The 27,819-nt window shown below is 35.0% G+C and overlaps 1 protein-coding gene across 1 annotated transcript in view; it reads left to right on the plus strand.

Moving 5' to 3' along the window:
- WDR35 (WD repeat domain 35) overlaps nucleotides 1-25,515 on the plus strand; it is a 62,534-nt gene extending 37,019 nt beyond the window's left edge. The window contains exons 15-27 of the mRNA XM_019943224.3: nucleotides 289-398; nucleotides 876-1,086; nucleotides 5,702-5,782; nucleotides 10,672-10,808; nucleotides 11,128-11,331; nucleotides 12,183-12,329; nucleotides 12,930-13,062; nucleotides 15,075-15,185; nucleotides 16,102-16,266; nucleotides 17,248-17,388; nucleotides 18,059-18,215; nucleotides 21,519-21,759; nucleotides 22,059-25,515. Coding sequence (XP_019798783.1) covers nucleotides 289-398; nucleotides 876-1,086; nucleotides 5,702-5,782; nucleotides 10,672-10,808; nucleotides 11,128-11,331; nucleotides 12,183-12,329; nucleotides 12,930-13,062; nucleotides 15,075-15,185; nucleotides 16,102-16,266; nucleotides 17,248-17,388; nucleotides 18,059-18,215; nucleotides 21,519-21,759; nucleotides 22,059-22,209 — 1,989 coding nt within the window. The 3' untranslated portion in view covers nucleotides 22,210-25,515. The remainder of the gene's footprint in view (nucleotides 1-288; nucleotides 399-875; nucleotides 1,087-5,701; nucleotides 5,783-10,671; nucleotides 10,809-11,127; nucleotides 11,332-12,182; nucleotides 12,330-12,929; nucleotides 13,063-15,074; nucleotides 15,186-16,101; nucleotides 16,267-17,247; nucleotides 17,389-18,058; nucleotides 18,216-21,518; nucleotides 21,760-22,058) is intronic.
- Nucleotides 25,516-27,819: the final 2,304 nt, after the last annotated feature.

The following is a 27,819-nucleotide window of genomic DNA, read 5'->3' on the forward strand; positions in this document are numbered from 1 at the left end:
TCCTTGTGATGTAAGACTTTATGTATTATTAAAGAGCTAGGTTTCTGACTTCTCTCTTGAATATTACATGAAAAAAAATTAGATCACCTTCAGCCACTTTAAAAAGGTTTTAATTAAATTATGAGGTAAATTTGTACTCAGAACACGATCAGGATCAGAACTGAGAATTCACTATGACACCATCACTTTGGTTTTGAAACAAATGTATGAACATATAGAGAGACCTGTAGTTGTGATTTAATATTATTATGGTAAATATGCTTTAGTAATCAAAAATACTTTCTGTAGAGTCGTGAATCTGGCACCATTCAGAGATACAGTCTTCCTAATGTTGGTTTGATTCAAAAATACTCCCTTGATTGTCGAGCCTACCAGTTATCCTTGAATTGCAACTCCAGGTAAGTCTGAAAACTTTCCTCACGTACATGTTAGACTTAGAAGTCATCCATTGGGATTGTTGTATTTATGTAATAAATGCAAAGACTTGTGTTTGTTTTAAACTTGTCTTACAGTTCAGTGTGGTTTTACTATAGTATATTTGTATTTAAATATTATATTTACTATACTGTGTCTAGATGTTTTCTCTCATTGGGCAAAATATAGAAACTCTAGTGTAAAAAAAATTATTTGCATACCAGTTGCTTTCATCCTTTGGATACTTTTTTCACAAGGAAGCAAAATGGAAAGCAGCCCATGTCTTCTATCAAATTTGTAAATGTTAGTTTAAAGCCAGTTATTTATTTAAAGCCATTTCTACCTCATTCCCGGGTTCTGATGAACTTATTTTGAAGAATGGTGATAAGTAATTATGTTCATGAACGCAGATAGTACTTTTACAGTTTTTTTTTCCCCTTCTCCAATTTCATTATTTGTAGTCGTCTTGCTATCATAGACATCTCAGGAGTTCTGACCTTCTTTGACTTGGATGCTCGGGTAACAGACAGCACAGGACAGCAAGTTATTGGCGAGTTGTTAAAATTGGAGCGAAAAGATGTCTGGGATATGAAGTGGGCCAAAGATAATCCTGATTTGTTTGCAATGATGGAGAAGACAAGAATGTATGTTTTCAGAAACTTGGATCCTGAGGTAAAAACAAGAAATAAGCATTAACAGTACATAAATAATGAGCCAAATACCAAAACCTGGACATTTCCCCTTTGTTTTTTCAAGAAGTTTGTTGGTGTTGGCTGCATGAATTCTGAAAATAAATAGAAACATTTCTGTGGAATTTAAAAATATTTGGTCTTAAGTGGGATTAATATTTATCCTTTAAATATTCTCCACTTTCACTGAAAGGCACTTTCTAAGCATTTATCTATTCTTTTTAAAAGATGGAACCATGCTCACTAACTATATAGTCTTTATTTCTTTCCTTGTCAAAGTTTAGAACAAATAAAGTAGTCTTATTACCAAAATTGCTTAAAACCACCAGCCAAAAAAATGTGGTTTTGGAATTGCCTCGCCCTTTCATTCTCTTTTGCCTGTTCTGTGCTTATTCTGTGCTTACCTTTGTCTTATGTATATTTACATGAACTTTGTCACCTAGTAATCCATGTTCTTTATCATCCTGATAATCTTACGAACAGGCAAATGTGGACTGTGATTAATAATCTGCTCTCTCTGGGCTGTCAGAAAGCTGCTTTCTCACTGATTTTAAAGTTATATTTTTATTTTCTACTTGTGGCTCACATCAGCTAATTTTTAGGCTCAGAATTTTCCTGTCAGTCTGCTGTGTATCAACTGTTAGCTGTTGTGTTTGGGAATTCAAACTAATTTGAGTGGTAGCCTAATCAAAACATCATTAAGAAGATAAATCTTTTAAACAATTTTCGAATTATCAGTGGATTTTCAATTTGGAATTTTCAATACTCCTGTTATACTCCACTAGTGGAAATAATAAGAGATGACTTGATAAGTGCTTTATGTCATTAATTGATGTTTGTTTGGACCTGTAGTTTCCTTCTTGGGAAGAAATTACACGCTGGGTCCCCTGAGCTACTGAAGATCTTCTGTAATTATTTAGTGGTAAACTAAACATCTTTAATACCCTAAATTATTTTTACATTTCCCCGTTTGAGCCCTACTCAGGATCTTTGGGTTGGTCAATGACCTGATGTAAATTGTTCTCAAAGTCTTTGTTAAAGCTTTTAGGAGTCTTAAGGATCTTTGTAATTTTCAGGCCCTGAGTAATGGCTCAAAGGAAGGGCATTCAGGGCTGCTGCATTTGACCTATATAAGCATGGACTTCTTTCAAGGGTTCAAAGAAAATTTGACCCTTGGTACAAAACAAGTGTGGAAATTTGACAGGTAACCATGGGATAAACTTGAGGATGGAAGTAAAATACGTTTTGAGTGTTAGGGTCCTTTTTCCATCCTTGGCCCTACTTGTATTAATTCCAAAATCATATGCCTGGAGAAGTGAGAGGATTATGCCTAGCATAATGGTCACACATGGTCAGTCTAGCACCAAGGGAAATCTTTGCCTGGTGGAAAGTGTTTCTTAAGTAGTTTTAAAAGAACAACCTTTTATTTATTTATTTTTGGAGTTTGTTGTCTGGCTTGGCAAGTACTTCAATTTCTATTAGATTTAGAGGCAGGTGAATTTTGTATAACATTACTATTGACTGGATTTCTTTACAAACCATGGTGTGCTGTTCTTTTCATTCATGAGGACCCTGCCTGTGGTCCCTGTTTGGTTAGTTACTCTGCTAGTCACTCCTCTAGCATGTGAGGTCATACTCTTCAAAACTGAACTTACTAGAACTCCTTTAGGACATAGTATTCTGTGTTATTATTAGGGAGATAAACTGTTGTTTGATGGTTAATACCGAATACATTTTTATATGTTTGAGTGTTATTATGAATTCTAGTTTCATACCTTTCCTTAAATTGTAGACCCTTCTTCAGATTATGTGTGAGAAAAGGGTGCCATTTGTGTGCAAAATTCTAATTCATTGATAAAGCATATTTTCCTTGAGAATTGGGAAGTGAGTATTTAATGTTGATATTCCCTGCTTGATCATTTTCATCTCCAGTGACCCTCTGAAGGTACTGATTCTTTGATTTCTTTGTTGACCCATTGATTTTTTTAGTTTAGTTTAGATGTTGTTTAGTTTCCATGTGTTTGTTTTATTTCCAGTTTTCTTACTATAATTGATTTCTAGTTTTATACTGTTGTGGTCAGAAAAGATGCTTGATATCGTTTCAGTCTTTTAAAATTTATTGAGATTTGTCTTATGGCCTGGCATGTGATCTATCCTGGAGAATGTTCCATGAGCACTTGAAAAGAATGTATATTCTGCTGTGTTTGTGTCCTGTAGATAGCTTTTAAGTCCATTTGGTCTAATATGTCATTTAAGGCCACTGTTTTCTAATTGATTTTCTGTCTGGATGATCTTTCCATTGATGTAAGTAGGGAATAAAGTTCCCTAATATTATTGTATTACTGTCAGTTTCTCCCTTTATGTCTGTTAATACTTGCTTTATATATTTAGGTGATCCTATGTTAGGTGCATGTATGTTTATGAATGTTATATCCTCTTCTTGGATTGACCCTTTTATCATTATATAATGCCCTTCCTTGTCTTTTGTTATAGAACCCAGCACAGGTGGGGGCTTCTCCTGGGGCTTTCTGGGGCTGCTGCCTTGGCAGAAGGTGGGGCTGGAGCCGGAAGGGCTACAGCCAGGGCCCAGCGCATGCTGCGTCTTCTCCCATGGTGCAGTGGTGGTTGCCACCTCTGTGGGGGGTGCTAGAGCTGCAGCCCAGTGCAGGCTGGGAGACTGTGCTGGTGCAGTCTTGGCAGGCAGGTCAGGGTTCCAGGCACTTTTCAATCTGCTGCCTCTGCAAGCAAGACTGTGCTTGCACCCTTTAAGATCAGAGTCTCAGTTTCTTACAGCCCTCTGGTAAGCCCCACTGGTTTTAAAAATCAGCCAAGGGAGCTTGTCTTCCCAGTGCTGGACCCCAGGGCTGGGGTGCTCAGTGTGGGGTGTGAACCCCTTGCTCCTTAGGGAAGATCCCCATGCTTGTGATAAGCCCTTCCATCTCTAGGTTGCCTGCTAGGGGTGTGGGTCTCGGCTAGATCACTTCCCCTCCCCTCCTACCAGACTCGGTGTGTTTTATCTTTCTGCAGCCTTGGTTGTAGAAGAGCCATTCTGCTAGTCTTCAAGTCATCCTCACAGAGAGCTGTTCTATATGTAGGTGTAGTTTTGGTGTGTTTGTGGGAGGAATTGAGCTCAGGGTCTCCCTGTGCCATCTTGGTGCTGCCCGATTTCTCTCCTTATCCTTCTATTTCTCCTTTTCTCTTTGTTTTTGGTATTATTTTTTATCCACAGATCATCTTTTATGACTTTATCTTTTGACCCTCTTGCTTTGTTAAATTATCTAGCTAAAAATAAAAAAATTTCTAGTGATTAACCTTTTTATAAGGGTACACTTAGTTTACATGTAGTACCAAAATAAAGTATATGAAAGGCCCCTATAATTTATAAGAAATATTTTGTTACATGTGCTTTTTTTGTGAATTAAATTTTATTCTGATTTTTTCGGTTCATAAAAGCATACTGTTTGCCTATATGTAATATAATTTTTTTGAGGAAATTTAGGGATTTTATAAAATTTTCTCATATAATTTTAGTCAGTTTCTACTTTTTAAAGAAAATATACATTTAAAAACCCAATAAACACATATAATGTGCCTACAAGAGCCTCATTATTAAACTTAGACATATTAAATGCAAACTAAATATGATTCAATATTTACTTCTTAGTTTCATCTTTTTAGTGTCTTACCGTGATAATTTTTGTAGTTTCTATTATATATGAAGCACTAACTTTCAGAGTTATAGATTTGATATGTTATTTCATTTGGATTTAGGTTACTTTCTATTTCACTATGACATCACACACATATTTTAAAAAATTGCATTCTGGAGTTATGTTCATTATCAGACAACGTTATCCTATTCTTTTTACAGTGTTCTTGAAGGTATTAAGTATATTGGGAGTGTATTTCTTTTACTAGGGATTTAGGACAACTACTTTACATTATAATATGCATTTACCATACTTTATTTCTACAAGCCTGTATAACGCTAGGACAAGAAACAGACATATAGCAGGCTCATGTGTTTCCATGTTGGCAAATTAAATCTTCTTATATAGGAAATGAATCTATCAAGGATGCCCTCCGGCTAATGTTATAGAGAACATACTTTTCAGTATGGTATGGGACTTTGATGCTTAGATACAAATATAGTGTTTGTCAGTTCATTAAGAATTAAATTTAATGTTGCATGGCATGAATAAGAATTATCAAACTGTATAAACCATTTTTGGATTAATTCAGAAAATTTGAACTGATACTGGATCCTATTAGGGAATTAATACTGATTATGTTAAGGTGTGATAATAGTAATGTGGCCACGTAAGAGAACATCCTTATGTTTTAGAGATATGAAATAGTTCGGGGTGAAATGTCATGTCTAAATTTACTTTACTTTAAAATACCTTAGCCAAAAAATTGACTGAAGCATATTTCTAAAATGTGAATAATTATTTAGATGATGTGTATATGGGTTTTAATGACATTCTCTCTCCTTTTTTGTTGTTTTGAAAATTTTGATAATAAAAGTTAAAATCATGATATGGTAAAGAAGGAAACTTTTGTACAGTTAAACATAACATTTGTTTTTGTCTTTAAAGGAACCCATTCAGACTTCTGGATATATTTGTAATTTTGAGGATTTAGAAATTAAATCTGTTCTTTTGGATGAGATATTAAAGGTAATTCTTATTAAAAAACAATTATATTTCTGTTGCTGGCTTGACTGGGACTCATTTTATACCAGGCAGTGTAGTGTCCTGGTTAGGAGTATGCAGTGAGGAGTTCCAGCCCTGCCCTCTCACTTATACAACCTTTAGACAGGTTCCTTCATCTTTTAAAGTTTCATTTTTCCCTTCCTGTTTATGAGCCTGTTTTTACCTCTATAAAATGTGGATAGTAATAGTACCTGTCTTACCGGATTGTTATTTTATAAGATAATGAGTGAAAAACAGCACAGTGCTATGATCAAGAGCTCATAAATGGTAGTTAGTTGTTTTCATTATTTTTATATTAATAACAGAGATACTGAAGAAATATTTGATAATTTTCTTTAGTCTTTCGCTTGTTCTAGGATATTTGAGTAACTTTTTTATTTGGAGGTCCACTGTTCTCCTATTTTATTTTTCAGGTTTTATAAAAAAGTTCTAATTCCAGATAATTTTTGAATACCTACTTTGGCCTTCATTGAATGTTCTTTGAAAATATTTTACTCTAAGAATGTATTGAAAGTTTACCTTCCTTTTATCCAAAATATTTATTTTTCTATGTACTACATATGTGTTTTGGAATTGGAATAGTGGATTTTAAATTTCCAGAAGTTAGTTGCATTTTGTAACATGTTTTCATATTTTGGTTTGACATGTAAATTGTAGCTCTTTTATTGGGAACCAGTTGTTTTCTGTGTCATGACCACCCTGCCGCAGCAGGAATGGCCCTCACCCAAAATTTGGTTTGCGTGTAAAGAGTGATGACACCACAGATACACCAAAAGGGTGTAAAACGGTCTTACAAACTTAATGAGTTTTTAGGGGAGAAAGGATAGGCTTCCCAAGCTGCTCCAAAATTGATTTGAGAGCAGGGAAAGGAGACTGGCTTGGGTTTTTTGGGCAGTTAGAGGGTGGGCCTAGGGTGAGGGTTCCCATGGGTAGGTAGAGATATGTGTGGTTTGAAACTCCTGCATCACCAAAGGATGGAACACTTATGCTTTCTTATCATCTTGTCCAGATGTGAGGCAGAAGGGAAAGGGGGAAGGGTGAGGCTTAAAAGCTATCAGCAGTCAGTCAAAAAGGAAGGTCTGAAGTTCTGTTACAATCTAGGTCTCTTAATGATTAACATTAGGTAAACATCAGAACATTATTCCGTATAGCTGTAACCAGTATGTGGAAGATAGATTTGATAGATTAGATAAATAAACAGAAGTAATTTTATAAAAATGACATCACTGTACAATCTACTTGTTTAGTGTTTAATTTTAATTCAGTAATGTGACAGTGAATCTGAAGGAATTGTAGAACATTAATTTTTTTTCACCACAAATGATACAGCTTTTCTGGGTTAAGAAAAAAACTGAAGAACTAAGAGGTTATTGCTTTTAAACTACATCTTAACTTTTAATAGTATTGATTGTCACTCTAAAAGACGGTGTTTTTACATTTTCTCCCTCTTTCTCTCTTCTTTTTGTTAGGCACATTGTTATTTTTATGTTGTCAGGATTTAGAACATTAACATTTTGTTTTGTAACCCTAATTTTCCACATATGTAGTCTTATATTTAAATGGAAGCTATTACCAGTCTTTTTCTACATTTTCTCTGTACATGAGTTCTTAATTTTGATTAATCTTTTAGTTGGCTGGATATCATCATTATAATTTTTTTCAAGAAAGGCTCATTGTTGCTGATTGCCTTAAATTCTGGAATGCTTAAAAATGCCTGTGATGTGTTGCTCTGATGATTATATTGACTTTTATGAAGAATTTTTTAAAACACATGTTTAAACTGGTTAGATGTACTTTAAAATTCTTGATACACATTTTATGCATATCTAATACTAGGATAAAGAAAGTCAGAAAGAGAAAGACAAATACTGTATGCTAACACATATATATGGAATCTAAGAAAAAAGAAAATGTCATGAAGAACCTAGGGGTAAGACGGGAATAAAGACACAGACCTACTAGATTGAGGATATGGGGAGGGGGAAGGGTAAGCTGTGACAAAGTGAGAGAGTGGCATGGACATATATACACTACCAAACGTAAAATAGCTAGCTAGTGGGAAGCAGCCGCATAGCACAAGGAGATCAGCTCGGTGCTTTGTGACCACCTTGGGTGGGGGAATAGGGAGGGTGGGAGGGAGGGAGACGCAAGAGGGAAGAGATATGGGAACATATGTATATGTATAACTGATTCACTTTGTTATAAAGCAGAAACTAACATACCATTGTAAAGCAATTATACTCCAATAAAGATGTTAAAAAAAAAAAAAGAATAACTACAGTACTGTTGCCCGGTTTAGTGGCAGGCATTGTTAAACTGTGAGGGAAAACCAGGTTCTGTGTGACAATTTTGTTATCTGTCTGACTTACTACATAAAAAGCCGTAAAGAAAAGAATATTGTCATACCTTAGTTCCCTCTGAGGTCTTGTTGACCCAGGAAATATTTAGCTGAACTGTGGATTCCTTCAAGCATACAGTTTTAAGAAACAACATGAGTGTTGTACACCTAAAACTAATACAATGTTACATGCCAATTATATTTCAATAAAATAGGAAAAAGAAATAACATGAGAAATTTCTTGGAGGACTAGAGAAGGAGGAGTGCAGAAGGAAAAGGACGGTAATTAACAGTTCTCTAAATTTCCTTTGTATGAGATGTTTGTTTGTGATTACCCCTGTACCTGGTAGATATTACACAGACCTCATTTTTAGGTGAGGAAGGCTCTTAGTGGCTGAAAATGATTTATCCAAAGTTCATCTGTTCACTGACTCAGCAAATATTTATTGAGAGCCAGTAAGACAGTTCCTGGCTTCAAGTAGAGGAGTTGGGGAGATAGACAAGAACTTCAGCAACTGGAAGAGGGGCAGGGGTGCTGTGGTTCAGTCAGTAGGTGTATCTCTTCAAAGGTCTGAAGCAAGAGAGCATTGGGTCAGTTCTGAGACTGTGAATAATGTGGATAACACGGCTAGGCATTGTGCTCAGTGTTTGATATGTGTTATCTCACTTAATCCTCCCAATGCTAGGAAGTAAGTTTGATTACTATTCCATTTTTTCAGAGGAAGAATCAGAGGCTTGGAGAAATAAGCTGATTTGCCAGTGGTACCCGGTTAGCAGTAGGCAAAAGCATGGTTTGACTCCAAGCTTTCTGGCTTCAAAGCTGGTGTGTGTAACTGTAGTGCTGGCAGAAATGAGGCTGGGGAGAGGTAATGGGGTAGGGGACCCAGGTCATAAGTGACCTCGTATGCCTTGCTGTGGAGTTTAGACTTGATCCTGGAGTCGGTGGCGGAGTAATGCAGGAGAATGATATGATTAGGTTTATATTTGGGGAAGATGGCCCTGGCTTCCTAGGTGGGTAGGGAGCGGGGTAGGGCAGGTTCTAGAAAGAGCTGCCACATAACCAGCAAGGGATGGAATTAGGATTTGAGCTAAGGACTGTTTGAGTCCAAACCTCATGCTCTTTCCATCCTACTTTGCACGGTAGTTCCCTAAGAACTTTTCAGTTTCTAGATACAGGGGTTCAGTTGCAGGGTGGGGAAGGGGTATGTGTGGCTCAGTTAACCTTTTCAGAGCACTCTGGTCCATGGGAGCCGTTACTCTTTTACACACGGGGGCTCTAATTTTCTTGTATGCTTCACTTTTTCGTTACTTAGAATATGTAGAATATCAGTGAGTTCGTTATAACTGTTTTCTTTCTCTGGCTGTTAGCTAGTTCTTTGCTGCAAGACTGGCCTTTAAATTTTTTTTTCTTTGTCAGGCTGCTAAATTATAAAAGGAAAGTAGTGATGAAAACCAGCCCTTTTTCTTTTTTTTTAAAAATTTTGTCTGCTGCCCAACAGCATGTGGGCAGCACTTAAATTCTATTTAGCATTTTACTATACTTGCTGTGTCATATTTCTGTCCATCTGTCTATCTGCCCATTAATCAGTCCTGTTTTTTAATATATTTCAGAGTTAGTACATATATACTTTAGCATGCATATCATTAATTAAAGTTCACTAATTCAAGTTCAGTATTTGCTTATAGTTTTCTTTCACTTGAAATAAAATTTGCATACAATGAAATGCACAGATCTTAAGTGTACCAGTCAGTGAGTTATGACAAATGCATACGGTTGTGCAATTCAAACCCCTGTCAAGATACAGAACATTACTATCATGCTAGAAAGTTCCCTCATGCCTCTTCCCAGTAAATCTGTCCATACCCACCCTCAGAGCAACTGCTATTTATAATTTTTTTTTTCAATAATAGAAAAAAAGAGTAGACTAAGGAGTGAGGGGTAGAGGCCCTGCACATGGTGTTTTCTGCTCCAGTGGAGGCTGGCAGCACTTGGGACGGGAAGAGAGTAGCTCCTGGGGAAAGACATTTTGAGCCAAGGGAGACAAGGCTGCATGATTGTAAGGGACCCCTTTGACGACTGTCCCCTTTTCCCCTGATTGCCTCAGGAGGGACTTCACTTGTGGACTGTGGATGTTTTCCAGATAATTCAGAAGACCCACACATGGCAACTTCTCTTTTGCCAAGTTTTGCTGATAATATGATACAGTTGTTTATTTGTTTGCTGTTTTTACTGTAAAAAAAAAAAAAAAAAATACAGGGCTTCCCTGGTGGCGCAGCGGTTGAGAGCCCGCCTGCTGATGCAGGGGATGCGGGTTCGTGCCCCGGTCCGGGAAGATCCCACATGCCGCGGAGCGGCTGGGCCCGTGAGCCATGGCCGCTGAGCCTGCGCGTCCGGAGCCTGTGCTCTGCAACGGGAGAGGCCACAACAGTGAAAAGCCCGCGTATCGCAAAAAAAAAAAAAAAAATACTCTAAAGGCAACTATTTGAATTTCTTTCTTTTCATCTTTACTTTTAGAATCCAGAATATCCAGACAAGGATTATATCATTAACTTTGAGATTCGGTCCCTGAGAGATAGCCGAGCACTGATTGAGAAGGTTGGAATTGAGGATGCATCTCAGTTCATAGAGGATAATCCACACCCCCGACTTTGGTATTTAAAAATAAATAAATAAAACCTCTCAAGTTTTCAGGTGTAAAGTCTCAGCTCTGTCGTCCCCTGCTCTCATACGAGGCTCCTGATGGGAATAGGCTTCTGTTCTTATTCTTTTTAGATTTAAAATATAGAAATTTATTTTAGATTCGGAAGTATTCAACATAAGCATAATATTATATGAAACGTATAAATGTGTTAAAATAATCACTTTCCACCATGTTTCACTAGAAACAGTAGGTGTAATAATTGAATTCTGATTCAAGACTTGTTTATCCTTAATTTGCCATTGGCTTTTCTGTTTCTCTTTTTAATAAAGGCGCCTACTGGCTGAAGCAGCTCTTCAGAAACTGGATTTGCACACTGCAGAGCAAGCGTTTGTGCGTTGCAAAGATTACCAAGGCATTAAGTTTGTGAAGCGCCTGGGTAACCTGCAGAGTGAGTCCATGAAGCAGGCGGAAGTGGCTGCCTACTTCGGCAGGTTCGAAGAGGCTGAAAGGATGTATCTTGATATGGACAGAAGGTAAGTGATAAAGGTGCAGGCATCCGGACTAATCCCAGAATTTGTGATTTTTTTTTTTTTCACAAATGAGGATTGTAAAATAGACTAAATGTATCATACCATCTCTTTCAGAAAATAATTTGTTTGGATTACAACCTAGATAGTCTACATGACCTTCATTAATTTATGCTTTGTAATTTGGGGCAACTTTCTTCTCTGTTTTTATGTAATATTAATGACTGGCCATGGGAGACTTTTTTCACTTGGTAGGAAAAACATTCATATGACTGCAGAGACTGGAGGCTTTATCATTTACTATACCACTCATTATTTGGGTTCTCTTTTTTGGTTTAGGCCATTATTTAATTTTCACTTGTCAAGGAGCATGAAATAAAAATCAAAGTAGGGATTGAGTTTTACTCTTTATATTTCATTTTTATTTATATAAAATACTGTATGAACTTCATTTCAACTGTGAACATTATATCTAATTTTTATTATTTGTACTTTCAGGAGGTTGCTAATACAACTCAAGCCCTGAAAAGAAATATAAAACCAAACATGTAAACATGAAATAAGTCTGATTATGTCTTAAGAAATTGATGAAAAGAAGTGATTATTATTTAAGTCATTATTTTGCCAAGTAAATTGAAAGTCTAGGATAATAAGAGGCAGGAAATTGTTTCCTCTTTCCTTTTGCAGGTTCTCTCCATTGCCTCTTACCTGGTGAGGCTAAATTTCTAAAATGTTTGGAGGTACCTTATCTGTCTCTTCACTGTTGTGTATTCTCAGTGCCCTAGAACTGAACCTAGCACATAGTAGGCGCTTGATAGATACTTGGTGAATGAATGAGTGAATGTCAATTTTTGTAGAGATCTGGCTATTGGCCTCCGGCTGAAGTTGGGAGATTGGTTTCGAGTACTCCAACTCCTGAAAACTGGATCTGGTGATGCGGATGACAGTCTCCTTGAACAAGCCCACAATGCCATCGGAGACTACTTTGCTGATCGGCAAAAGTGGTAGGTAACCTATCTGGACCCCCTCATCCGTTCATTTGGCACTTAAAATTGTAACTGCCTGAGTACTTCCCTATGAAATAATGCTAGGGAAATGAAGACCATCCTTCCAGATCCCAAAATTCACATAGCTCTGGATTCACATTGAGGAGCAAGAGATCCTTCAAGCACTGTAAGACTTTGGAGTTTCAAAACCCAGAAGACTTATACTGTAGTTCCAGGTAGCTTTCTACTGTTTGAGGCCACAGTTTATATTTTCTTTTGTTATTATAGATTATTTTCAGAAATCATTGACTTTTATTGTTAAGTTATTTTGATCAGTATGCTTATTTATTTATGTCAGTGTTTGGAAATACAACTGTATATCAGATTAAAACATATTTCTTAAGAACATTCAAAGAATGTTGTAACTAAAATATGCTATGCAGTCTTTAGTTTAGTTTTGCTTTTTGTTCAATTTATATGCTTCAAAGACATGCTGTAACTAAAGATGATTGGAATAATACTAGTGCTGGCATTCTAATGAAAGAACATTTTTAGTAAAAGTGCTTATTTATGAGGAGATTCACATTAGTTTTAAAAGGGTTTTTTTTCTTTCCATAGGTTGAATGCTGTACAATATTATGTACAAGGCCGGAACCAGGAACGCTTAGCTGAGTGTTATTATATGTTAGAGGATTATGAGGGATTGGAGAATCTTGCCAATTCACTTCCAGAAAACCACAAGTTGCTTCCAGTAGGTATTATAAATTTCAGTTTTTGGAGTTGTTAGGTTACTTTATAAGGTTTTTATGTCGTAGTCTGGAAATGTCCACTGCAATATAGAAAATTAAAAATTAACTAAAACTTTACAGTTTCTTAGGCATGGAATGATGCTTTAGTTATTAAAACAATTTACCAGTATTACAGAATGCTTGAAACTGGAGAGGAAGAAATCAGTCATATTCCTACTATTTTAACATGATCACAGTCTTGTGTAGGCTTGTCAGTTTTGTAAACTTGCTTTAAAAAATTAGCTGAACACGTGAAATATTTACAGGTGAAATGACATGTCAGAGATTCGCTTCAAAATGATCTGGGGAGTAGTGTGTGCGTATGTATGTTTGAAATTTGCTATAAGAAAAGTTTAAGATAGCTTAAACTTTTATTAGGTTCACAATAAACTTTTATTAGGTTATATTAGCAATAAAAGTCAAGATAGCTTGACTTTTATTAGGTTATATTAATAATAAAGGATTTAATGTTGAAAAAAAGAAACTAAAAGCAGAGCTCTCTATAACTTTGTTCTAAGTTTTCTTTTCAAGGCTCTTTAAATTAATTGTTGAATAATGTAAGTGAGCTTGTATTTTATTTGTTTTATCAGAAAGGTAAATCACTGAGTTGTACAAGACCTGGAGAGGTAGTAGCTCTCAACTGCAGGGTCTGGACGTATATCAGTTGTGGATTCTGCTACAAAATTTTGTCGGTTACTTAATAGATGAGTATAGAATTCTGTTAATTCAGTTCTTTTCTCTATTGTGAATTAGGGCAATTATCCCTGTAATAATGGCATTTTTACACACCCTTATTCTCAATCTTATATGTTCATTTGAGTAGGAAAACTGAAATTACTTACAACCCTGGGATTAGGGACTGTGTATCTGACATTATACTGTCATCTGTTAGGTGTGTCTGATGATGCAGAAAAAAATGTTGCTGTACGGTATCCAGAGCAGTAATATTACTGATTAAGTACTAAGTAATTATAGCTATAATAATTAAATATTTAAAATAATTAAAAAATTTCAGTAGTACTGCAAATTTTAAATCAAGTTTTGGAGGATTTTTTAATAATATGGGAAAATGTACAAAATATTTAAGTGAGGAACACAGGATACAAAACTATATGTAATATGATTACGATATATTCACAAATACACATATACATATATATTCACAGGATACAGATATTAGGAAATTACACCAGAATAGAGAGAGAGGTTTCTTGTGGGAATAAGATTATGTGTACCTTTATTTTTTCATATTTTCTAATTTTTTTTACCATAAGAATGTATTACTTTATAATCAGGAAAATATAAGCATTACTTTGAAAAAGATAGTTGGGTACAAAATTGTACTTTTATGATATATCCCAAAATATTTTAGGAGTAGGGATGGGGAGAGAAAACGCTGACCAATTAGATATTAAGAAAGAAAAAAAAGTGATATTCTGAAGATGGGAAGTACAGCCCAAGGAGTGTGATCAGTGGTTGTTGTGGTTCTCCTCCTCTGTTTTTGGTCCAGCTTCCCGAACTGATGAATGGCCAACTTGTCTGGGGCATTGCTTTATAGAGGGATTTGAGAGCCCTCTGAGTGTCAGGTTTCCCTTAAACCTCTAATTAATGATCGACATTGAGTATAACATCAATTGCCTTAAAGGGTTTTTTTTACTTGCTAGCGTGGGGTTTGTTTTGGAGCTTGGTATTTCTGTAAGCTAGCTACTGCACTGAGAGAAGGTAAGAGTGCAGTATCTTCAAAACCTGGTTGAAAATAAGATCTGTGCTGTGAGCCAGTGAAGCCCAGATTTTATAAAAAGTGATGTTTTAGCATCTCTTCTGGTTTGTAGCCCCTGCCCCTACGTCCATTTAAAAGAAAAATTACTGTAGCCACCAGAAAATTTAATATTCTTATGTCCCTATGGAGTTTTATAAGTTAAAATATAAGTGATTTCCTTGTTCTATGAGATCGATAGTATTATTTTATCCACAGGAAGTAGCACAAATGTTTGTGAGAGCTGGAATGTGTGAACAAGCAGTGACTGCGTTTTTGAAATGTAATCAACCAAAGGCAGCAGTGGATACCTGTGTACATCTCAACCGAGTAAGGAACTGAAAATTAAAGTCACCCATAGTGATGCTTTAAAGACTGTTGCCTGTAAGGGTTGGAGAGCTTGAGATGGATTTTGTGAAGGGAGCCAGATAGTCTCTTACTTAGTTGAGGACTGAGAAAATGTTGGAATTTGCATTTACCTCTTGAAATGCTACCATTAAGGGAGACCCGCTCATAACTAACTCAGTATGGGAACCTGAACAAACCCTGTGCTTTTAGTCTGGCAAGTTTTTGTCTGGAAGTAATTTCATAATTTTCTGCATTTTATTAGGCTTGGGTTTTGTTTCCAAAGAAGGACCAGTTAATGGTCATTGCAAGAGGAAGGAATTGAGTTACTTTATCAGTATTTATTTTGGCAAATCTATTTTCCTTTCCCCTTATAGAAAACACATATTTGATACTTTTAAGAGCTGGAATTTAACTAAAATTAAAATGCAGAATTGTTGAAATTGTTGACTATCGATGTATTCTTTTAAGTATTTTCTTGAAGTATTTTATAAAGCTCCATTTGCTTTATAAAAATAACTTTTAAATGTTAAATCTGATAGGACATTTTCTTAACTGAAATTGTGTATTTTTTTCTATAAACAAATGTATCTTTTTCTTGCTCATAGTTTGTGCAAAATTAGAATTATAAGGTTAATGTGATTATAAACTTTGATGCTTTCTTTTTCAGATGTACTTCTTAAGCAAATCAGCCTCAGATCATTTGATTATTTTGACATGTTTGACTCCTAAAATTTATAATTGCTCTGATTTTAAGTGATTTTTAAAAACATATACCAGTTTTTTATTTTGATATAGTGTTATTTATTATTATAAACTTAAAGCTTTATTGTATGTATTTTAAGACATATCTGACTATAAATGCTTGGGTAATTGTATGCTATATATATTTTTTCCCCAGTGGAACAAAGCTGTTGAATTGGCTAAAAGTCATAATATGAAAGAAATTGGTTCCCTGTTAGCGAGGTATGCATCTCATTTATTGGAAAAGAATAAAATTCTTGATGCCATAGAACTCTATCGGAAAGCCAGTTACTTTTATGATGCTGCTAAGCTGATGTTTAAGGTAATGTAATAATCTTGGTGAGTATTTGGCTTGTTCTAGTTACCAATGTTTTCTTATAACTCAAGGATACATTTTCCGTTTTTTGGAAACAAATATTTGTTATAGCAAAATCCCTCTCATTTATTACTGCTATAACTATGTGTTATCTTAGTATTATTACATTTTACTAAAAAGGCTGTTTATTACTTTTAGCACCTTATTGATGCTTAAGCAGTTTTATATTTACTTAATACCGAAGTTAACAGGGAATTATAGAATTTTCAGGGACCATAAAGTACAAATTCCCTTAACTGGAATTTAAATCCTGATGATAACAAAACTTTAAGTCCTTTTAAATGTGCAAGTTTTAAAGACATTACACTTTTTTTTTTATTTAAGAAAGATTTTATTATATATCACTTTTTTTTTATACAGCAGGTTCTTATTAGTTATCTATTTTATACATATTAGTGTATATATGTCAATCCCAATCTCGACGTTACACTTTTCATAGTATGCATTTGGAGGGAACGTGACCAGTAACAGTATTAATGTATGCAAATTTTACATTCTAGTCTATACTTTTCCCATTTGATTTAATGACAAAGGAAAAATTTCCCTCCGAATCATTTAAAAAAATTTAAATTTCTGAAGGATATACCATGTTAAAGCCATCTTATCTCTGGGTACTTGGAACATTATTTTAAAAATCTCTTTGTTATATAAAATACTAGCCACTCTATGAAAGCTTTCTTCATTTTGATTTAATTATTTATCAACATCTGTTATTTTCTTAAATTGTTTTGAGTTATAACTCTAATGGCTAAATACTAAGGAAAGAACTAAGTACTTATCAGTACTATGGAAAAGAAAATGGGTGGTATTTATATTCCACCCTACTGACTTTCCTCCTGTTTTTAGAGAATCGTATTTCAGAAATGATAATATTTGTACAAGTATAGATTGAGAAATATTTTCCCCCAATTCTTTAAATGTTTAAAGATTGCAGATGAAGAGGCAAAGAAAAGAACTAAACCTTTACGTGTTAAGAAGCTCTATGTACTATCAGCTTTACTTATAGAGCAGTACCATGAGCAAATGAAAAATGCCCAGCGAGGAAAAGTTAAAGGAAAGAGCTCAGAGGTAAGGTAGAACATTAAGTAACATTAAGTCATCTGAAGTGTTTAAGGAAAAAAGAACTATCAAACTTCTCTTTATGGACAGGCCATTTAATTTACTTGTTTGCATTTATTTTCTTAAATGATATGAGGAAAAGGAATGACTGATTTGGAATTACTGCTCACATTTAGACATTTCAACTTGGAAATATTGAAAATTATATTTTTTTACTAATCTGTAATCTTTGCTTAAATTCCTTACTTGGTAAATCCTTTCTAATCAGTGAGTTTTAAAAACTTTCCTAGAATATATATATTATTTTAATGTACAGATAAGCCTTACATTAACTTAAAGTTTAATCAATTCTATTTAAAAGTTTGATGTTACTATGGGGAGGAGAGTTCTTTCACAATGTACCCGTATACAAATCACCACGAAGTGCACTTTAAATATCTTACAATTTGATTTGTCAATTATACCCCAATAAAACTGAAGAAAAACTTTGATCATATCAATTTAACAAAATGTGAGTTATAATGGAGACATTAAGTCTGTAGTGACAGTTTTATAATGATAAAATCTGCTAACTGAGCTATTTTAATGTATTGATATACCAGTTTCAGAAATCATCTCTATTGGAAGGACCATTGTTAGGGTTGTGCTGACAGAAAAAGTGGGTCTGCTTTACTTGTAGGCCACTTCTGCTTTGGCTGGTTTGCTGGAAGAAGAAGTTCTGTCTACAACTAGTCGTTTCACAGATAATGCTTGGAGAGGGGCTGAGGCTTACCACTTCTTCATACTGGCGCAGAGGCAGCTCTACGAGGGCTATGTTGACAATGCATTGAAGACAGGTGGGCATATTACCTAATGTATATAACATGCCTCAAAAATCATAAATTGTAGATGAAGGGCTAGCTCCTTCAAGGTGCCCTTATATTGATTTCAATAACACTTTTTTTCTGTGGATTTATTTTCATATATTTGAGATTTGCTGTTTATGATCTGTTTTTCACATTCCCTTTTGAAGTTCTTTTTATTTTTTAATACATGGAAAGCAATATATACGGTTCACAGAAAAACCAGAAGTTTGAGATAAGCAAAAAGAACATTTATAGCATTCACTATCACTTAAACACTTAATAGCCCAGTTCATATCCTTGTGTGTGTGTGTGTGTATGTGTGTGTATATATATATATATATATATAAAATATAAACTATAAATAGTTACATATTTAATATCTGTAATATGTATTACATTATGTATAATAATTATATAAAATATATATTTAAATAAAAATAAGTATATATATTTAGAAATAATTTGTTTTTTTAAAATATTGAGAGTATAACAAACCATACTTTTGTGTACTTTTAAAAAAACATAATGATATGTTGTAAAATATTTCGATATTAGTAGATAGATTTCTATAGCATTTAACTGTATGTTAAATGTTTTTTATAAAATTGATACTTACATAACAATTTCAACCAAAACAGAAAAAAATCAAAAAAGGTAAAATAATCTTATAATTCAGAGATAATCATTGCTAACATTTGGGTGAACCTCCTTTTAGACATTTTTTCCAAGCCTATAAAATTGTATACAGTTTTATTTAAAATAATATCACACAATGTATGTTGCTCCTGAGTTTGATTTTTACCCTCAACAGTATATTGCAGTTATCTTTCTACATTGATAAATGTAGATCTATGTTGTCATTTTTAATACCTATATAATGTGCCATCGTATTTATGTACTATAATTTATAGAAGGTTATTTACATGTAGTATCAGGATCTTCATTTCTGGATTAACAATATCTTCAAGTTTAGATAGGTTAACTCCAAAAGAGCATAGTTATGAGAATTATGTTATAAACCAAAGCATATGAATGACTAAATCGTTACAGCGCTTTCAGATGGGCCATGACAGCATTGCCGGCACTGTCACCACCCACCCTGGGTCACATTGGTTGGGCCACTGTGAAATAGCCATCACCAGCACACATCATACCCCAATACATCATCAATCTATAGTACAATGGCATCATCTTTAAAAGAAACCTTCTTAGAGAAATTCTTTTATTTGAATGTTTCTGGAATTCTATAGTGATGACTTTTCTTTTTCTTTATTCAGTTTTTTGTAAGAGCTCTTTAGAAATTATATATAGCAACCCTCTGTCATATCTGTTGATTTTCCCTGGCATTTATAAGTTACAATTACTTAACCTCTCTAAGCTTCAGTTTCTTTTTGTGAAAAGTAGGGATAATAGGATCTTCTTCATAGGGTTGTTTTGAGGATTAAGTGAGAAATTTATGAAAAGAAAATTTACTTATTATAGTGCCTGGATATTGTGAGCCCTCGAGAAGTGGTAGTCATGATGATGATATTGACAGTGGCTTTTTACATAGTCCTATCAATCAGTCTTGATAGGGGTCATGCTCAGGAAGTCCTTTACTTCAAGGTTATTAAATATTGTATTTTATTTTAACTTCTTAGTTATTCCAAAACCATTTATTAAAAACTTATTCATCCCTCATGGATTTGAAATTCTACCTTTATGAAACTAAATTCACACATTTTGTTAATCTCTTCCTAGGCTGTTATTTTCTAGACATGGACCTCTGTGTCTGTACTTCCTCTTATTTACCTTACTTTTACATTTTAATATCTGGAATTTCTGTTATCCTTCATTCCTCTTCTTTTATGAAAAACATTTTGGGTATTTGCTTGCATTTGTTCGTTCAGATTAACTTTAGAATCTTTTTGAAGGTGGGAAGAGTTTCAGTGAAGTCCTAGTGGATTTTGAATTAGAATTGCATTAATTTAATGTATTAATATTGGGATCATTGATATATTTATAATATTGAGTTTTCTCATCCAGAAACATCAATTTTTAAAAACGTTTTGTATATCTGTGTTTCTCTCTAAAGTTCTATAGTTTTATTGTATTTTCTGTACATTTCTTTTGTAGCTGATTCCTGTTTTCGTCATTGTTAGCACTGGGGAATGTACCTTTTTTTTCTAATTGATTATCAGCTATACATAGGAATCATTTTTATTTTTGTATGTTTATAACTTACCTTCATTGAATTTTAACTGATTAATATGTGATATAAGTTATGCACTGTTTAAAATAGTTGTATTTTTTATAATTTATGCACAGTATCTAGACTTACTATATTACAAGATCAGTTGGACTTTTAACTTGAGATTCTTTACCTACTGGGTGAAGATATCCATATGCTTTAATATGGTTGTCGTTCAGTGATAAAATGATCTGAAACAATGTGTACTCTGTAAATTATTGCCTGTGAGCCTGTGAAATTAGAGGGTATGTTTTATTGTAACTCAATGAATTTCCTTTTTGTAAATTTCTGCCACTGAACTTTGTTGTAAACACTTGACCCCAGCATCAGTTTATAGGAATCTAGTTGTAAAATACATGACTATGTTGTTTTAAATTGTTTTGTGAAATTTCCAATATCATACTATAACAAGATATTTTTAAGATTGCAAGGTCTAGAAAATAAAAAGATACAATTTGGTTACCAATCTGATATTAATTGTGCAGTGCATTTTTAAGAAAGAGATTATATCTCCAGCATAGAAAAATTGAAAATAAGGTATGGTAGCTGGCAAAATAAATTGTCTGAACTGACAACTTACAGTCTCATTTTCACTTCTTTTTTTCTCAAAGTTCTATTGTTTCAGTAAGACAAACAAAAGCAATAATCTGTTCAAAGAAACACAAAGAGAAAACATATGATTTCATGCTTTGCTTTTTTAACAAAAAGAAACATGATATCTTGAGAATCCACAGAAATTCTAACATATTTATATGCAACAAAAGATGGGTGTTTTGACACCAATTATTTTTGGTCTGTGTATATATTTCTAAGTGGCACAGCCATGTGCATCATTCGATGATGGTTATTTTTATAGGCCCTGAGCTGTTAGCTGGAGTTACAGAATGTGGAGATCATGGAGCCTCCTTCCTCCTACTTGTTCTCTGGGCACCTACCATTGTTTTCTTTAAGCTTGCTAAAGTTCATGTAGGTTAAACTGAAACAGCTTAACGTAGATTTTTTCCCATGCACGTTCAAGATATCATGATTGCTTTAAAAAATCCAAATTGTCTTCTCTTTCCTAGCTCTTCACCTGAGAGACTATGAAGACATCATCCCTGCCGTTGAGATCTACTCTCTGTTAGCACTCTGTGCATGTGCCAGTAGGGCTTTTGGCACTTGTTCAAAAGCTTTTATTAAACTTGAATCTTTAGAGACCCTCAGTTCGGAACAGAAACAGCAATATGAAAATCTTGCTCTAGAAATCTTCACCAAGCATACTCCAAAAGATAACAGAAAATCTGAATTGGACAGCTTTCTTGAAGGGTAGGCTAAATGTAACTAGTAGATGTCATTCTATAACACCTTACTAGAAGCTTGGATTTTTATATCTAAATAGTGTAATATAATAATTAAAGCACTAAATTTTGAAGTAATCTACCTTAACATTATACCCTATTTAATTTAGTCTTGTAAGTGTATTAATACTTGATTTTCTCATTGTAAGGAAAGTTTTTTATTTGAAACTTATCTTGAAATGCTTTTCATTCTTCAGTTTTTGTAGTGTAATGAAGTTTTGAGGAATTAGAAGTTTCAAAGTATAATTGTCCCCTCTTATTTTACAGAGGGGAAGGGAAGCTGCCGACATGTGTTGCCACAGGAAACCCGGTCACTGAATATCAATTCTGGACATGCAATGTGTGCAAGCACTGTGTCCTGGCTCAGGAAATAAGTAACTATAACTTCTGTCCCTTATGCCATAGTGCAGTGGGATGAAGGAATGACAAACTGCATATATAATAGGAGTGTTTATATAACAATGTTGAATTTATGTAAATAAGCATCATTATTTCAGTTGTATTTTTATAAAAAATTCTATATATATATAAAATACATAATATGTACATATATAAAATTTTGTGTAAAAATACAACCATGAAATAATGATGCTGATTGTCATATAAATGTATGGCAATGGACCATATTATCTGCCTGTCTTATTTATCTATCTATCTATCTATCTATCTATTTATCTATCTTGTGATTGGTTATATGATACTATGGAAATATTCCAAATAAGAAAATTTTCTCACAGTGTCACGGTTACTAGCAGGGAGGGATGCGGGAAACATGGGAATGGGGCAAAGTTGAATTTAGGGAACTGACATAACCTGTATTAGACGGAGGTTAAACAGTTGTAATACCAAAATGAGCACTGTCTCTAGCTGTGTTTAATTAAATAAGCATTGAAAGTCTTCTCTATTTTATTTTCAGAAGTGAAGAGAAGGCATTTTAAGACATAGATTTTTACAATTTGAATTGTTTCTAATAGCTTAATTTTTACATAGCTTGTCCTTTTTAATCTACCCTTTTAGTTTCATCTAAGAGATGACATTTGGTACTTTACTCTTCATATTATTGTGCCAAACACTTAGCTGAATTTATAATAATATACATTTATACAAAAACATCTAGTTTGTAGCTGTAGTTTTACTTGAAACATTGTCACCAAGCTGGATCGTTTCTTTAAACAACTCTTGGGTTGTGGGGAGTGATTCTCAATATGCATCTGTTTTGACTTACTGTCATTAATTTAAAAAAAATTGTAATCAGTAATGGGTAATTTCTTACCTATTTTATATAGCTAATAATATTCTCCATTTCTCACGATCTTACTTCCTCTCATTTTATGGTTTCAGGCCAGACTTAAGCACTATTCCGTCAAGATTATTTGCTGAAGTTTGGTTGATATTTAGCAGAGGCAACAAAGAGAAATATGCAAGGTTGTTATTGCAGCTTCAATACTTAGGTTAGTTAACTCTCTCAATGTGATATGTTTCTGGTCCTTTAGAGCCAAGTTAAGCCTGATGCAGATGGAGAATAGTGAGCTATGAGAAGAAGTTTAGAGCTTAAATGAGCTCATAATAGATAGCAGGCTCCTGTCACTAAATAAAATGAGAAGACCAGAAATCTTCGAAGTCTCTGACTGTGTTCACGTGCCTTGTGGGAAGTTGCCTTGATATAATGGTAGCCTCCAAATACACTACCAAGCAAGCCATTCCAGAGGTCACGGAACAGAAAGGGTTACAAGCTCAAATCACATGGTTTATTGAATCAACTTGAAATATACAGTGAAGAACAAGGAGAAAGTGATGGGATAGATTAACACTATTAGTATAGGATGCCAGTCAGGTAGAGAGAGCACAGTTCCTGATTCCTGAGTTGTAATCTGTTCTTATGCCCTGACTCTTACTCTGCCTCATCGCCTTCCCCCTGATAGTGTGGCTAGGAAGAGGACCAGAGCTGAGATTTGAGCCGGGGGACCCGATCGAATGGAGTGTGCCCGAGGCCAGTGAGGCACATTTGCTCAATAGAAAAGGCAGTTTTACCTGGTCATAGCTGTAGGTGCCAGTGAGCCTGCTGAGCAGTTGTGGATTCAGTTGTATTTCCTGGGCAGAGGACAGACCAGAAGAAGAGTCATCAGTGGGAAATTGAATTAAGACCTCCCGCATACTGAGCACTTGCTAAGTCTTATGCATACCTAGTGTGCCGTGAATATTTAGTGCCTTGGTTGCCTCTTGTATTTTTAGTGCCTTGTCAATATTAGGTATAGTCACACATATATGCTCTATTTACTTTGTCTAACATGTCTCATAAGTTTCTAACTTATCTAAGTTTAAGACAGTGGATTTCATCTATCTCATTTGTTTTTGTCTGTAACAGAATGCAGTATTCCCCCAAATCAGAAAACAACATCCTAACTAAGATCTCAGCCCTAGGGAATATATCTCCTGTTGAACTTAATTACATCTTCCCACAAGACTTTCTCTTTTCAGGAATGAAACTATTCTCTGCTTCATCAATGAGAGAGAGGTTTTCAGGGATGTAGGTTTAGGAGTTCCAGCAGGACTGCATGTTGAGAGTTGTGATTCTTGGTCCATGGTCTAATGCCTGAATATCTCTTCTTTCCCTTTCTCATCCCAGAAATCAGCTGAGAACTCAAAGTTAGATTGTCATTCTCTAGCCCTTACTGTTACTTATTGATTACACTCCCATTTGCTTCAATTCCAAAATCAGCTGTTGACTCCTCAGACTTTTCCTAACATATCTTATGGGAACTCTCTTCTGGAGCCTTCTCATTTGCCACTAATTCCTTGCTACCTGAGCACTAGAATTTTTCCTCCAACTAATTATTTCAGATAGATCCCGAGTTGTTGTCACTACGTCTTGTTCAGTTTAATCAAGAAACCAAAATCTCTAAAAACAACCTCTCATACCTTGTAGACCTAGATTATCACATATGTATATGTATGTATGTATGTATATATACTTATACACATACATATATCCACATGCATATACACATATATGTGTGTGTGTGTGTGTGTGTATATATATATATATATATATATATATACACACACACACACACACACACAGACATATCTTTCCAACTACTGTAAAAGCTTATGACTATTTGGGATTTATATCTGTGAATGTTTTAGGGATCTGCCGTAATGTCTTGGGGACAGACCTTTGTCCTGCTTGAAAATTGGTTTTATTCAACATGAAGGAAATTTCAGGATAACGACACCAACAAATTCTCCCCTGATTAAAGGGGCAGTGAGAAGCAAAATTGTCTATATACAACAAATACTTGGAGAGAATTCGGATAGACAGAATGAGGCAGTATATTGAAGACATTATAATAAAGGTTGTTCTCTTCTTGTAATAAACATGAGCTGACTCCCTTTAAGTAATGCTTTTCTTTATCGTAAAATTTGGCCTGAATTATGTTAAGTTTCAAAGTAGCATGGTAGGCCGAACTATTGAGATGATCGAACCGATTGATAAAGCCATACAAATAAACAGTGTGCTAACAAGCAGCATAGCATTGTTGACCTGCTGTCATGCACAAATGCTGATTTTATTTTATATATGTATTATATATATATTACATACATGTTTTTGCTAACATACACTTTGAAATTATCTTTTTGTATTCTAAGAGCTGAGATCTTAGGTTTTATGTGGCATTAGTGAAAAAACATAAAAATAATAAATGTTGAGGTAAAAATTGTATTTATCCTGTTTTCTTTATCTATAACTCATGCTAACATGGTATTTGTCTTGTTTTGATGTAAATATTTTGATGGGGGTTGGGTCGAAGGGTATTGGGCTCCAGAGTGGATAAGGGGAGATAGGGACAGGAGATACAGTAGTTGTACAATATCACTTTTGCTACCTACAGGAAAACAACAACAATTTATTAAAGATACTAGGCAAATGTCTGATGACTGGAGGTTGCAGTGAATTACTCCTTAGAGATCATACAGAGTTCACATTTAGAAATGGGGAAACATTGTTCCCAGATTTTTAATGGAAAATCAAGAATACCTAATTTGATGATGTTATAGCTCCAAAATATTGCTACGGAGTTTCTAAAATGAAAATCGCAATATTACGTTGCCCCCTACTGCCTACTCTTATCATTTTCTCAGTTCGTTTTTTAAAAGAAATTAACACTGTTTTTAAAAAAAATAATAAATTTATTTATTTATTTATTGGCTGCATTGGGCCTTCGTTGCTGCACGCGGGCTTTCTCTAGTTGCAGCGAGCGGGGGCTACTCGTCGTTGTGGTGCATGGGCTTCTCATTGCGGGGGCTTCTCTTGTTGTGGAGCACGGGATCTAGGCATGTGGGCTTCAGTGGTTGTGGTACGTGGGCTCAGTAGTTGTGGCTCACAGGCTCTACAGCGCAGCTCAGTAGTTGTGGCGCACGGGCTTAGTTGCTCCGCAGCATGTGGGATCTTCGTGGACCAGGGCTGGAACCCATGTCCCCTGCATTGGCAGGTGGATTCTTAACCACTGTGCCACCAGGGAAGTCCCACTTACTGGTTTTTGAGTATAAAACTAACATATGTTCCTGTGAGAAAATTTCAAAAGTACGTAAAGAGTATAGATGAGAAAGTAAAAATAGTCTTAATAACCTTTTTAAAAATAAAAGGCATTAATTTATATTTCAGTTGAATTTAGGAGAAGAAAAAAATGAGGTGAAATGGGAATTCCCTTGTGGTTCAGTGGTTAGGACTCCACGCTTTCACTGTCAAGGGTGCAGGTTCGATCCCTGGTAGGGGAACTAAAATCCTGCAAGCCCCGCTGTGTGGCCAGAAAAAAAAAAAAAAAGAGGTGAAACTGAAGAAATTGCTGTTCTGTAAGTTTTCTTCATAATAAGAGCTCTTTGTTTTTAAGAGATTTCTCAAAAATTAAAAGAAAAAGTAGACATTAGAGTTTCTATTTTATTTACTCATTTCTTATTTGGCACAGTTTAAATTTCTAGTTAGTAAAATATAGAGGAATTTAGAGAAAAATGAGAAACCTCTACATACCCACTGTAATAGCTAGAATTGAAACTGACAAATGTTGGTGAAGATATGGAGTAATTGAAACCCTCATACATTGCTGGGGGAAAGGCAGAGTAGTACACCCACTCTGGAAAAGTTGAGTTTTAGAAGTTCTGTATATATTCTGGAAATATATATGTATAGTGTATGTGTGTGTATACACGTATTTTTAAATTTTATTTATTTATTATTTATTTTTACTATCCCAGTCAGTGACAGGGAAACCTTACTGAGGCCCCTAGCCATGGGGCTCAGTCAGGGGGCTGCCCTGCAGAGGAAGGAGGACCTCGTGGAGGAGTCTTATTTGACTTTCTTCTCAGGGCACAGGCTGTTGTTGTAGCCACACTTCTTGAGGCAGATGACGGTGTGGGGTTAAAGGCAAGCATGACGCTTTCAGCAGATCATCTTATAGTTGTATTGCTGGCTGAGCTGGCTGAGGGAAGTCTTGATGATGCCACCCTGCAGGCAAAGCACCGAGTGCAGGTGGACTGTGTGGAAGCCGGGCAAGAGAGTCGGAGAGGGACAGCAACTGAGCCTGGGCCCAGCAGCTCAGTCACGGGGCAGGGCCCTCCAGTGTCCTGTAGACCAGAGCTTCCCAAGTGTGATGGAGACGCCATGTCAGATCCCTTCGTCCTGTGAGTAGATGGACACACCAGCCCAAACCTGCTCCACAGAACCTCCATCTTTGCATTTCACACCCGTATCAGATACATGATTTGCAGATATTTTCTCTTACTCTCTGGGTTATTTACTTTGTTGATAGTCTTTTAATGCACAAAAGGTTTTACTTTTCATAAAGTCCAGTTTATTTTTTCTTTTGTTGCCTGTCTTTTTGGTGTCATAGCCAAGAAATCATTGCCAAATCCAATGTCATGAAGCTTTTGCTTTATGTTTTCTTCTAAGAATTTTTAATCTTTAGCTCTTACGTTTAGGTCTTTAGTCCATTTTGAGTGAATTTTCTAATATGCTATTTAGGTCCCACTT

The sequence above is a fragment of the Tursiops truncatus genome, chromosome 14 (assembly GCF_011762595.2).
Source record: "Tursiops truncatus isolate mTurTru1 chromosome 14, mTurTru1.mat.Y, whole genome shotgun sequence".
In the NCBI taxonomy this organism is placed as follows: Eukaryota; Metazoa; Chordata; class Mammalia; order Artiodactyla; family Delphinidae; genus Tursiops; species Tursiops truncatus.